This window comes from Juglans regia, chromosome 2, assembly GCF_001411555.2.
Source record: "Juglans regia cultivar Chandler chromosome 2, Walnut 2.0, whole genome shotgun sequence".
NCBI lineage: Eukaryota > Viridiplantae > Streptophyta > Magnoliopsida > Fagales > Juglandaceae > Juglans > Juglans regia.
This window is the reverse complement of record NC_049902.1, coordinates 37,520,683-37,534,485: the sequence shown is the minus strand read 5'-3', so window position 1 is coordinate 37,534,485 and position 13,803 is coordinate 37,520,683. Positions and strand designations below refer to the sequence as shown.

Here is a 13,803-nt window from a genome sequence, read left to right as displayed (position 1 = left end):
CTGGTCCCCTTCTATGTATGTGCTTCCAAGCCATGGTGATCGGCCCCCTGCATTTCCAAAAGATTATGGACCATACTGGACCTACTGGTATCGGAACAAGATGCAGGGAAAGTGCGCAGGCCAGTGCAAAGCTTGTTGATGTTGCTCTAGTGGAGTCCCATGGTTTCTTTGACCAGCTTCTGAAATATTTTAGAAGGCTTGTTATATCAGTGAGGATGTTATGAATGGACTAGTCTGGTGAAGATGTAGGGCATGGTATAGCATTGGTTACTACCTGATTGTCTCCTTCTATGATTATGTCAGTGAGATTGAATCGGGTAGCTTCTTCTATGGCTAGCTTTGCAGCCATTGCTTCTCCAAAGGTAGGGTTGACATATTGAAATGTTTGAGTAGTCGCATATATGATTTCTCTTGTGCTTGATCTGCAAATAGCTTCTGTTGTGAAAAATTTGTTTCTGACAGCTACATCATAAGATAGAGAGGAATGACCTTCTGGAGGGAGTGTCCACTCTGGAATTGTGGGTGGTGGGTTGTTTTTTGTAGTCCACATCAGTTGATGTTCATTGAAAAGAAATTTCACTGAGTTTGAGAACATTGTGGGTGTTTGACATGGGTGATTATGAATGACCTGGTTTTGAAGGAACCATAGAGAGTCCATTGCTATTATAGCAAATAGTTGGAAGTTATGTGTCTCATCTCTATGGAAGTTTAGGAGTTTGGGATCCAAGATTATTTTGGTCCACTCACGGAAAGGCAAGCTAGCAAAGGGAGAGATGTTTAGTGGCCAGGGTGAGAGTCTCCATAAGATTTTGAGTGGGCACATCTGAGGAAGAGATGTTTTATTGTTTCCTCTTCAGTATGGCATAAAGGGCATAGGGAGTCATTGTTGGAGAGGGTTAAGGGAAATTTGAATCTGGACTTTGTTGGGAGAATATTCGAGACCACTTTCCAAAGAAACATTTTTAATCTGTCCTGGATTTTTATTTTCCAGATATTTTTCCAGTTAGATTTGGTGAGATGAGGGTTTTGAGAAATTTAGGTACTACTGTGAGACCTGATGTACTCATAGGCAAATTGGACCGAGAATTTACCAGTGTTGGTTAGTGTAGATGGGTTGGTCTGGCATATTTGGTGTGCTTGCTTGAGGAAGATGAATTTTCTGGATTACACTGACACTATCTGGGTTAAATAATGAATTTTCTTAAGGTGGTACAACCAGCCTTAGAAAGAAGTCTTGATCTCCACCCACTTAATTTATTTTGAATTTTTTCAAAGATTTTCGAAAAGGTTTCTCTCTTTGATCTGCCTATGGTGAGAGGATGGCTCAGGTGCTTAATGTAGGAGTTGGTTTTCTTGAATGGGAGAATGGAAGTTATGGAAGAGATCAGATTTGGATTGGAATTGCCATTGGTAGATTTGTTGTGGATTTTTTTACCTAACCATTCAGAGTAGGTGCTGAGGCATGTTAGGATGGATTGAGCCGATTGAGGGGTTGCCTTGCTGAAAATTAACAGGTCAGAAGGTGAGTTATTGAATGGCCATTTGTTTTAATCTTTATCCCTTCTAAGGTTTTCACTTGAGCCTCCCTGGTGATCAATCTTGATAAGACTTCACTTCTTAGAATGAACAAGGAGGAGGAAATTGAGTCTCCCTTTCTTAAACCTCTTGATGGTTTGAAAAAGTCATGGGGCATTTCATTGATTAGGATGGAGTATGAAACAGTGGAGATGCATTCAGAGATCCATTGGATCAAGATTTGATAGAAGCCTAGACTTTTTAAGATGTAGATGAGGAAGGGCAATTCCATAGTATCAAAGGCCTTTTCAATGTCTATTTTGATGGTCATTAATCCTTTTTTGCCTTTTTTTTTCCTTTTCATGTGAGAAATGAGTTCTTGGGCTATGATGATGTTCTCTTGAATTAATCGACTAGGGACAATGGCTGATTGGAAATGGGAGATGATTGATGGAAGAATGACCTTGAGTCTATTTGCCAAGATTTTTTTATATAATTTTATAGCATACATTGACAAGACTTATTGGTCGAAATTGATTGATAGCACTATGTGGGTGTGGTTTATCTCTTTAAGGAGGTGGCCCTTTTGGAAAAAAGTGTGTAATTACTTCTGTCATGTCATTTTGAACAACTTCCTAGTAGAATTTGTAGAATAGGCCAATGAATCCATCTAGCTCAGGGACTTTTGAAGATGAGGTGTTTTGTATGGCTTTTCTGATTTCATCTTGGTCTGGAATCGTTGTGAGGAATGAGTTATCTATTGGACTGACTTTTGGGGGGAAAAGAGGTCCAAGTTGTCCGGTAGGGTTAGATTGGAGGTTGTGTAGATGGATCTAAAGTGATCAAGGAATGAGGTTTGGATGGTGGTGGGGTCGGTGGACCATATCCCTTGTTCAATTTTAAGACTATCAATGGCATTACTCCTCATTTTGATCGTTGTGGACGAGTGAAAGAATTTTGTGTTTAGATCAGGGTGGTAAGCCAGGTTAGTCTAGATTTTTGTTTCCAGAGTTCTTCTTCTCTCTTTAAGAGTTCATTGAGGCTTTCTTGAAGCTGTTGTTCCAAGTGTCTATCAAAATTTCCTGAGGTAGAGGATTGGATTTTTGTTAGGGACTCACTCAGATTTTTTATGCCAGATTGGATATTACCAAAACAATGTCTGCTCCAATTTTTTAGGTTACTTTTTGTGGCTCTTAATTTTTTGCATAGAATGAAAGGGGGGAGTCTAAAACATGTTTGGACCATGATCTTTTGACCACTTCAACACTAGAGGGTTCTCTTGTTCAAAATTCTTTAAATTTGAAGATTTTTTTTTTTTTTTTTTAAATCCAAGGTTGACAGGATGACGGGGGAGTGTCTGAAGATGTCGTTGGGAGGTTTGTCAGTTGGGCATAGGAAAAAGGATCCTCCAATCATTATTAGCAATGCCTCTGTCTAGCCTTTCTCGGATGTTAATAATTCCATTTCTTCTATTAGACCATATGATAGATGGCCAGATGCTCCTAAGTCTACTAGGCCATGATGGTCCATGAAAGAAGTTAGACCAGTTGGTTTTGAAGAGCAGGCAAAGGGACAACCCCCTCTGTTCTCTGATTGGTTGATAATGCTGTTGAAATCACCTATTCCTAACTAAGGGTCCGGTAAAGAGTCGGTGATTGTTGAGAGCAGTTTCCAGAAGTCATGTTTTCTCTTGTATTTCATGACAATGAACAAAACTAAGGAGCAAAGGTGATGAACGAGATCTGAGTACATCAAAGGAGTAATAATATTATCATAAATATTTTCAATTTCTACATCCAGTTCTTGCTTCCACATAAATAACATGCCTCCCCATTTACCACTAGGGGGAATATGAACATGGAAAGAAAAACCTAGCCTATTTATAACAGTCAAAAGTGTCTCCGCCAGGAAGATTCCATCGGGGTGGTGTACCCTGATGTTAGCCCTAAGACTACGTGATCTAAAGTTACTTTTACTTTTTTATTTTACGTATATACAGTAAAGTTGTAATATTCCAATAACTCTGAGCAGAAAAGCCAGCACCCATATGTTGGGGTTTATTATTACACCCGAGGGGATAATGATCTAATCAATGCAAACCTTAAGGCCCGGTTTGGTTGAACAAATCCTCTCAATTCATCTTATCTAATTATTACAATTTTTTTAAATTTTCACAATAAAATAAATAATTCAACATTTTTAAATCTCAAAACAATAATAATATTAAAAAATGATATTCTAACAATCTTTTATTCAGTTTTCAATTTTCATTTCAACTTATCTCATCTTAACTCACTATCCAAATTCAACTTAAGGAAAAAAGGTGTTTGCCCAAGTTTAGATAGCTGATAGAAGATGATTTTTTTTTTTTTTTTTACAAGCATCTCACATATAGTAATAATAAAGAGGTTTACAAAATACACTTAAGAGTCTAGAATATTACGGAATTGGGTGGGTCTTTACCACTATGAAAGTCTTTACCACTATGAAAGTCTAGTAAGCAAGGGGGAATATAGATATGTGGGATGCTTCCTTAGATGTTACTAGAGACTGCCCATTGCGCAATGTAATCCTCGCAGTGATTATAGTCTCGATGTATTTTTATAATTTTTCAGCTTTCAAAGGATTGCAACAGAGTACTTGCATCTTTGGCAATTGGTTCAATGGACCAATCTGGGCAGTCGTCTAGATCTTCAATTGCTTTTATTGCTACTGGTGAATCTCCTATGATTGTGATTTTCTTGATATGATGCTCAATTGCCTTCTCGATTCCTATAAGCATTGTAGTGGCTTCACCTTGATTGGGATTTTGGCTTTGAATGAACTTAGTTTTAACAAAGATTAGAGAGACCAATCACTTGTTCTACAAATTGCTGATGTTGTGTTGCTTGTATTTCTAACAGCCACATCGAAAGATAGAATATAATGGTCCCTAGCAATTACTCTTCCATTATATGGCTCAATCATTTGTTTATTGCCCTAAGCATATTTATTTTCTCTATAGGTCTTTAGGGTCCCAGACACAAAGCTTTCAATGGTAGGCCTATACGATTCATGGGCTATTTTATTCTTCATAAACCAAATGCTATCCATTGCAATGATGGCAAACAACTGGAAAAGGTTCTCTTCTTTACTAGGAATACTGAGACTTCCATTATGAGATAAAATGAGTTCCTAGTATTAAAGTTTGTGAAACAGGAAATATTCAAAGGCTATGGAGATTGTCTCCACATAATTCTTGTGTATGTGCAATTCAGAAACAAATGCTCTTGGGTTTCTTTCTCCATATTGCAGATTAGACAATTCACTTGTTCTTCAGTGAGAGGAAGAAAATTCTTCAACACTGATTTGGTGGGTATGATTTTGTTGAGATTTTTCCAACCAAAGAGCTTGAGTCTATCTTGGATCTTTAATTTCTAGAACGTTTTCCAAATTAGATTTGATTGAATAGACAATGAGTGATTTCCTGATTCTCTGGTAAAGGCTGCGTAGATTGACTTCACAGAGAATTTTTTAGAAGAATGATGTAGTCAGATGAGCTTGTCTACCCTATTGTGAAATTGGGTCTGAGTTAAAGGTATTTTTGTTATCTCTTTTACAGAGTCTCGATGAAAGAGTGCTTCTAGGAGGGTATTCCATCTTGTGGGTTCTTCTATGGTTAGTTTAGCAACAGTTAAAGACAAATCTTTTTGAATGGAATCTGACTTTGGTAAGGGTTGGAAGGAAGACTAGGTGGGGATCCAGTGATCTATCCAAACTCTATTATTTGTACTATTGTTGATTTGGAAACAGACACTCTCCTTGAGGAAATCTCTTTGTCTAAGAAGACCTTTCCAAAACCATGAATCAAAAGATTTTGGTGTTACATTAAGGAACAATGAATTCCTCATATATTTATTCATCAGAACATGTTTCTAGTTTGCCTGACTATCATTGAGCAATTGCCAACCTAACTTGCACTAAAGAGTTTTGTTAAAAAGAGAGGTCATTCTCAGGCCTAATCCTCTTGCTGACTTAAGTTGACATATAGTCTTCTATGATTTGGGTGTAAAATTGTGTGACTAAAACTCCACCAGAATTTCATGAAAGATTTATCAATACTTTTTGAAATTGCTGATAGAAGATGATTGACAAGTATTATTATTTTTTTATTTAGTCTTTTCAGTCTTCCCATGAACCCATCCATATAATTTATTCTAACCAAAAACGCGTATATATGCTAGACTTGGGAGGTTCTTTAGATCTTCCCAAGAAGCAAGTTACACTTATAGTAACAAAAACACAACAGGTAGACCTTTAAGATAGAAGATGATTGGTAAAGCTTCTAGATTGAAGTTAATATTCAAAATTGAGAATTGAAAACGATAAGATCATTTGCGAAGAGAAGGTTGTAGACTGTAGAGGTATTGTAATTTGTAGCATGCATTTCAAACTTTCTTTCTCCCAAGTGCTAAATTGTGAAGAACATGAATCCCTCAGCTCAATTTGGCGCTTATCAGTCCTTCAAGCGACCCGATAAAACACACGACAGTCGCAAGAAAACAAACAAAGCTAAATATCTTAAGTGCAATCCATTTCCTAGTCCAAGCCCCTATTTTCTTTTGTACGAAGTACATTTCCACAGGGAAATATATGGCCAAAGGCCAGAAGTTCAGGGCCCCTAATAGTCCCAACACCTGGTTGAAGTAAGGGAAGAGCATTGCAAGTACAGTGGTTGAGATAACATATGCAGTTCGGAAACATAGCCTGAGAAGATTCCACTGAAAACCCGGCAACAAAGGGAGTTTGAAGGTGTAGAAATTATTTACAAAGCTACTGTTCGGATATTTCTTCTTCAACCATCTTTCAACAAATGCAAATACTGGCTGACAAAAAATCTGTGAGAGAAAACAGGTGATAAATGAATAAATAGATTCAATCACGAATGCATCGGATTTCACTATTGTTCCAGAAATTTCTTATTTTGGAAAAAATAAATGCTCGTTCCATTAGGCATATTATTACCTTTTGAAAGTGAAAGTATAAAGAGCAGAAACAGATCAAGGTCGGTAAGAAATTTAACATAAGGAACTTCCATACAAGTAGAGAATACCTGATATCCTCCTACCAAATGGAGGACAATGCAAGCATTAGCAAAATCAATAAGCCAATAAGGTTCATAGAAACCAAATCCTGTCAATAGGTTTCCTGGCGTGTCATTCCCGAAGGCAGCATATCCAAAGCAGCCACAGCAGAGGTAGAAGAAGGTTGTGACAAAGATGGCAGTCATCGAGGCCTTCTTCATGATCTGATTTTCTGGAGGAGGGGACTTCAAAGTATCCTAATACGTTTCAAAAATATCCTCTTTACATATTTATTTATTTATTTTTCTTCTTAAATATATAAACTTGTTTGTCTAAAGATTGTAATCCATATACCTGTATCTCAATTACAATAATCGAGTACGGATAGGCGAAAGCAACGTCCCCGAGTGCTTGGAAGGCTAACCATAATTTGTCTGCAACATTAGCAGCTGGGACTCCGGTAATGCTCCCCATAATCTTGCCATTTTCTGCAATTGCAATCACAAGATCAGTTTTAACCCTTAAATGGCCAAGGCCAACTGGCTTTCCTACTGTATCAACCAAACATTTCTATGACCCTCCGTTTGGCTGCCATATGATGTGAAACTCGAATTCTTTTCTTTCAATTGTATAGGGCTGTAAGTGAAAGAAAGGGTTTGTGTTTGTTGTAAAGTTGGAGGTCTGCAAAATGGGAGAAAAAAAAAGCAGGCGAATTCAAAGATGTATATACCTATTACTTTTGCTAACCCAAGTGCAAATCCAATGAAAGAGTAGGAAAAGGACATGATTGCAGCAACGACGGAGAGCCATTTCATGTTGTGGAAATCTGGAATCTGCGACATGACGATCTGAATAAGCCCAAAGAGCAGCATATAGAAATGATCCCCATATGCACATGCAGCCTGATGCCCTTCTTTGTGATAACAGTTTGATTTCTGAATCGCTCTGCATTAATATAGCAACAAAAACTGAGAAAAAAAAGGTACGAGAAATACAATGAATGAGCTTTGCCAACTTGAGTCAAGTAGAAAGGGAGAGAAGATGGAGGAGTAGATAAGATAGCAAGCATAACTTGTGGAGGGGAGGAAGAAAAAAAAATAACTGTATAATATAATATAATATAATATAACTTTCTGGTGCATTTCCAAAAGATAGATGAAGATGCGCAGAGGCAAAAAGCAAATACACAAAATTCTACTATCCTCTAATCGCAGTCTGTCTATAGTACCTCATACTGGTTGCTGTAGTAATTACATAAGCAACATCAGTCCCATACAAGCTCAAGTATTGAAGCAAACCACAAAACCACGTATGTGTTCTTCCTGAACTTCCACTAGATCAAATCAGAGAGCACATAAAACATACTAAAGGATATACTTAAATTGAAGATCATATAAAACTTCTGACAGAAGAAAAGGAGTTGACGTGTATACTACCAAGATTCACTCTAACAGCGTCCATATATGAGTAGTTTCGAGTTCCGGTTATGGGGTCGGGAGACCTGTAACAATCGGCAAGGAGGAAGGCTGAAATATAGGTGACAATCGCAAAACAAAGCAAAGAAACTGGCCCTGCTATCCATCCCAACTGTGAAGTACTCCATGCCAAAGACAGAACTCCAGCGCCGATAACAGCAGTAATGATATGAGCGATGCAACTCCACAAGGTTCCTGGTTTAGTTCCCGACAGGCACTGATTTCAATACTGAATCGGAACTGAATTAAAAGAACTAGTGGATAGTACTGTAAAAGGTTTTTTACCGGTTCTTTTTGGACGCCCATCATCATCCCAGGAATCATTGGCTACGGGGCAAGATTGTTGGACATCCATGTTTGTTTATTTTCAACTCAAAACAAGGCCCTGAATTCTGCTAACTGTATACCCAATACAAAAGGCCTAAGACACGAAAAACTGTGCCTCACATACATGTTGGAAGATAGAGACAAAACAATAGAAGAGGAAAGAAGCACTCACACGTCGGTACTCTGTTTTTCTCAATTCATTCAATAGTGTTTCAGTACATCAATATATAAAACCAAAAGAAAATTCTGGAAATTAAATTAATGACATTTATGGCCTTTCAGATTCACTAGACGGTACACACCTAGATACAATGAAAATAAACTTTCCAGTTTTCACATATCTCGTAAATGAACAACTTAATAAATTGTGGCCTTTTGCAATAAATCAAGTTTAATCTTCAACAATACATCCATGCTATTAAAATTAAATACCATGCTTGTGACAGCTAAAGTTTGATGTTTCTGTACATCTCCCTCTAATCCATTTATAGCCGTGGCCTTCATTATATTATATGGCTACCATGACTGGCATTTAACGAAGGCTTCATTAACATAAGAGTGTTCCGTCAGTTGAACTAAGTGACAACTACCCACACTGCAGGCACAGTAGTAAAATGGGAAATGCAACTTCTTCTTCACTCTAACAGAAGCTTTAAATTGTTCCTGTGTGCGAATGTCATTGGTCTGGTAATATATATATATATATATATATATATATATATATATATATTTATATATATATGGTGCTGACAAGAGTATACTGACAAGAGTATATTTGCAAAAGCCTTCTAACTCTAATATATATATACTCGTGTCAGTATACTCTTGTGAGTATACTCTTCTAACGAAGGCTTTTGTAAATATACTCTTGTCAGCACCAGATTTATATATATATATATATATATATATATATATATTGGTCCGGGAGGTTAGATCTGTAATATTAGAGTTAGCAGGCTTTTGCAAGTATACTCTTGGCAATATACTCTTGTCAGCACCTAACATTTGACTTGATTGCATAAATATTGCCCCTAATTTCATTTTCTTTTTCTGGTGAATGACCTGCAAAAGGTACTTTTTTCTCGTAGGAAGGAAGTTTGTCTTATTTCTAGTCACTATTATAGCTCTACAAAACGGTTCAATTCATATACTTCAACTTGGATTGGTAATTAATCAAACCCAACTTTGGTGCATTTTTTATCCAAGCCACAAAATTCAGTTCGATCGACTGATTCAAAAATTTTATCTTTTTTGGATTATGTTTTAAAGGTAAGTGTTTGTTTTCTTTCTTGTATGAAAATATAAGAGAACTGAACATGTATTCAATTATGTCATCATTGTTTCCAGTAATAATAGAAGAATTAAAAGACAACAAACATAGGAAACTTGATATGTGAAATTAATTCTTGTAGAATCTTTTTGGATTAATATCACGCTCTTATTGAATTTAGTTGATTCAATAGATAGGTGTTTGCTCAATTTCATACCCATTTCAATTTTTCGAGCCTTGAAACAGAGTAAAGAAACATTAATGTTCCATTATAGTTCTACGTAAAGAGCTTGTGTTTAGCACAGCTACGGAAGGTTAGATGATTTTGGGTTGAAGGGGAGTGGTAGAAGTTTTACACGGTTTTGCTTGATCCTGCACAGAATTGTTTTTGGTTGTCTATAAAATGGTGCTGGTTGGTTTTAAAAGTTCTTTGGTTGGTTATTTGATTGTAATCATGGTATTTTCCGCCAAAAGTGAGGGTTTTTCCAATAAAGATCCGGAGATTCTGTCCTCCTTCAATTAAGGGGAAAAAAAAAAAAAGCTTTACAAAAGAAGAATTAAAACCTGATTAAAAGAAAAACAAGGTTGTTGAGGAACACGTAGTTTCGATCCATCGACTCATGAAAAGGTAAAACCATATTTGATCGGTCCCCAAAGTTTTAGGGGAGCTGCTTGGTAACATGTGCCATTCATCTGCCCAAGTAAGCATTCCTCATAGGTCTCACCAATTTTCTAGGCAAACTTTTTTGTGTTTGTATGTTAATTACGGCTTAAAGAAGGAAGTTGGGTTCGGTTTCTAATAGACAGAGCATCTGAACTGGTAGTGAATATTCAGAATACCAGTCAGTCTGACAATTTGGAGACCCCAGCAGATGAGAGGCATCAAAATAGACGTTTGAATGGAGATTCAAAAGATGATGTCAAATGGATGGAAACGGTACCAATTTCTAGATTAGTTTCCAGTGAACCTCCTTTAATTATTAGCTAAATCTTCCTTGTAAAAAAAAACTAAATCTTCTTTCAACGAAATATTTTTACTCATGACTTGATTTTTTCTACTCTTTGTAGATATTCCATTTTATCATCTCATCTCTGAAGTCTGGAAGATCTTCATATTTGATGGATGTAGTAGTGGGACTTCTTTATCCTGTAATTTCCTTGCAGGTGTGTTGAGTATGTTTTTTATTATGTTACGTTACTGACAGATTTTCCTTTGGGTATAACGCCCAGTCCCGCATGAGTCAGATAATTACTTCTTTTCACTTAAAAATCATATTTCAACCATACAATCAGAGGCTTCAAACTCTCAATGATGCGTAGGACTCTATGTTCCAAATCAACTGCTCCGATATAATTATTCTAAACATCACAAAATCTCAAAAGAAATATCAACCTTCCAAAATGCCCAGTCAACTGAGTAAAACAAAACTACTATGCTCACGTAGCCTTATACATGCTTCTGATTCTTGATCCTTAGTTGAAACAATCAAACATCGGAAAATATTGTAGAGATAAGGGGTGAGTTATCAACAACTCAGTAAGCAGAGAATATATACTAGTATGTAAACATGAACATTTATAGAGTTCAGAATGCATAACAAAATATATATATTTTTTATTTTCAAAATGCAAAATCAAAACATGTTATCAAAAATATCAAAGTGAATGTTCAAAAATATTCTTATTCCAAATTCATTTGGTACAGCATAACTGAAACATTAAATCATAACAAAATTCCATATTTAACCCCCGTGGTAGGGTTGTGCAAACCTCAGCGGTCAACCGAGTAGAAATAGAATGTGAATTTTCTCCTTATTATTCTCGGAGTCCCGAGTGTGAATATAGAAAAGACTACACATAAAACTACTTTGTTTCCAAAGTGGGTGCACCAAAAACAAATAAGTTGGTACCAACCCGAATTGAGGCCACAGTTTTACACCCGTGATAAGGTCAGAACGGAACAGAAACAGAATATCTTGCCATAGGTCTCAAAAATCACATTATATCATATCAGGATACAAAACATTTTCATAATAGAACATAATCAAATCACAAAAACATAATTTATGTACAAATTTTTATATTCGCCCTCTTTTGCACAGTTTAGAAACAAAATATCAAAATAGCTCATGTTTACACCAATCATACTAGAAAATACTTTATTTTTATACAGAATTTCATGAGTAATGCCAAATGAATAATTGAAGTTGTTTCAAATTTATTTTCGTAACAAAATATGCATATTTTTTAAAATTGACCTCAGTTCATTTCTTTGATGCAAAGTCTAGCGTAGGAATTCCGCTTACTTGAACTTCTTAGCTTTTTTTAAATTTTTTTACAACAGTATCGAGCAAATAGTAATCGTCACCTATAAAATAATCATGTAGATTCCATAAATTTTTTATCGTACACGTATTTCGATACTTAAACTTGAAATGCTAAAATAACATTTTTTCCTAAATGTCTAAAATTCTCTTGACTCTAAAATATCATCACTTCTCAATTTAATCGATATTTACTTAATATAAGTACTAGCAGAAATTCCATTTTATAAAATAGATTTAATCAAATTTAAGGTGTTCAAAATAAAACTATCAATACTGCTATGCACAGTCGTCTTACGCAGACGGCGTGCAGTCGGCTGACGTGGCGTCATGCCACGTCAGTCGTTAAAAAAAAAAAAAAACGAAACGAAGCGAAGCGAAGCGGAAAAGCGGAGACCCAAATTCATTTCGTTTCCCGCTCGTCCTGCTTCGTGCGTGCGCGGCGATTTGGAGAAACATTGTGCATTGTCCGATATATTGAAGGGCATTGCCTTGCTGAAAATTAACAGGTCATCAACAAAGAGAATGTGAGTTATTGAAGGGCCAATTTTTTCAGTCTTTATCCCTTCTAAGGTTTTCAAGTGAGCCTCCCGGGCTATCAATCTTGATAAGACTTCACTTCCTAGAATAAACAAGGAGGAAATTGGGTCTCCCTTTCTTAAACCTGTTGATGGTTTGAAAAAGTCATGGGACATTCCATTCGTTAGGATGGAGTATGAAACAGTGGAGATGCATTCAGAGATCCCATTGGATCCATATTTGACAAAAGCCTAGACTTTTTAAGATGAAGATGAGGAAGGGCCATTCCATAGTATCAAAGGCCTTTTCAATATCTATTTTGATGGTCATTAATCTTTTTTTGCCTTTTCTTTTCTTTTCATGTGAGAAATGAGTTCTTGGGTTATGATGGTGTTCTCTTGAATTAATCGACCAAGGACAAATGCTAATTGGAAAGGGGAGATGATTGATGGAAGAATGACCTTGAGTCTATTTGCCAAGATTTTTTATATAATTTTATAGCATACATTGGCAAGACTTATTGGTCGAAATTGACTGATAGTACTGTGTGGGTATGGTTCATCTCTTTAAGGAGGTGGTCCTTTTGGAAAAAGTGTCTAATTGCTTCTGTCATCTCATTTTAAACAACTTCCTAATAGAATTTGTAGAATAGGCCAGTGTATCCATCTGGCCCAGGGCTTTTGAAGATGGGGTGTTTTGTATGACTTTTCTAATTTCATCTTGGTACGGAATCGCTGTGAGGAATGAGTTATCTATTGGATTGACTTTTGTGGGAGAAAAGGAGGTCCGAGTTGTCAGATAAGGTTAGATTGGAGGTGGCGTAGATGGATCTAAAGTGATCAAGGAATGAGGTTTGGATGGTCGTGGGGTCAATGGACCATATCCCTTGTTCAATTTTAAGGCTATCAATGGCATTAGTCCTCCTTTTGATCCATGTGGACCAGTGAAAGAATTTTGTGTTTAGATCAGTGGTGGTAAGTCAGGTTAGTCTAGATTTTTTTCTCCAGAGTTGTTATTCTCTCTTCAAGAGTTCATTGAGGTTTTCTTGGAGTTGTTGTTCCAAGTGTCTATCAAAATTTCCTGAGGTAGAGGATTGGGTTTCTGTTAGGGACTCACTCAGAATTTTTTATGCCAGATTGGATATTACCGAAACAATGTCTGCTCCAATTTTTCAGGTTACTTTTTGTGGCTCTTAATTTTTTGCATGGAATGAAAGGGGGGAGCCTAAAACATGTTTGGACCATGCTCATTTGACCACTTCAACACTTGAGGGTTCTCTTGTCCAAAATTCTCAAATTTCCACAATAAAA

At 36.4% G+C, this 13,803-nt stretch overlaps 1 protein-coding gene across 1 annotated transcript; it reads right to left on the bottom strand.

Annotated features, from left to right (window-relative positions):
• Positions 1-5,919: 5,919 nt before the first annotated feature.
• LOC108985855 (probable amino acid permease 7) lies at positions 5,920-8,578 on the bottom strand. Its single transcript, XM_018958302.2, has 7 exons — positions 8,339-8,578; positions 8,015-8,248; positions 7,807-7,900; positions 7,309-7,523; positions 6,933-7,066; positions 6,608-6,835; positions 5,920-6,392 (listed from the first exon to the last, which is right to left on the bottom strand). The coding sequence occupies exons 1-7, from the start codon at positions 8,406-8,408 to the stop codon at positions 5,991-5,993; spliced, it is 1,377 nt and encodes a 458-aa protein (XP_018813847.1). The 5' UTR covers positions 8,409-8,578; the 3' UTR covers positions 5,920-5,990.
• Positions 8,579-13,803: the final 5,225 nt, after the last annotated feature.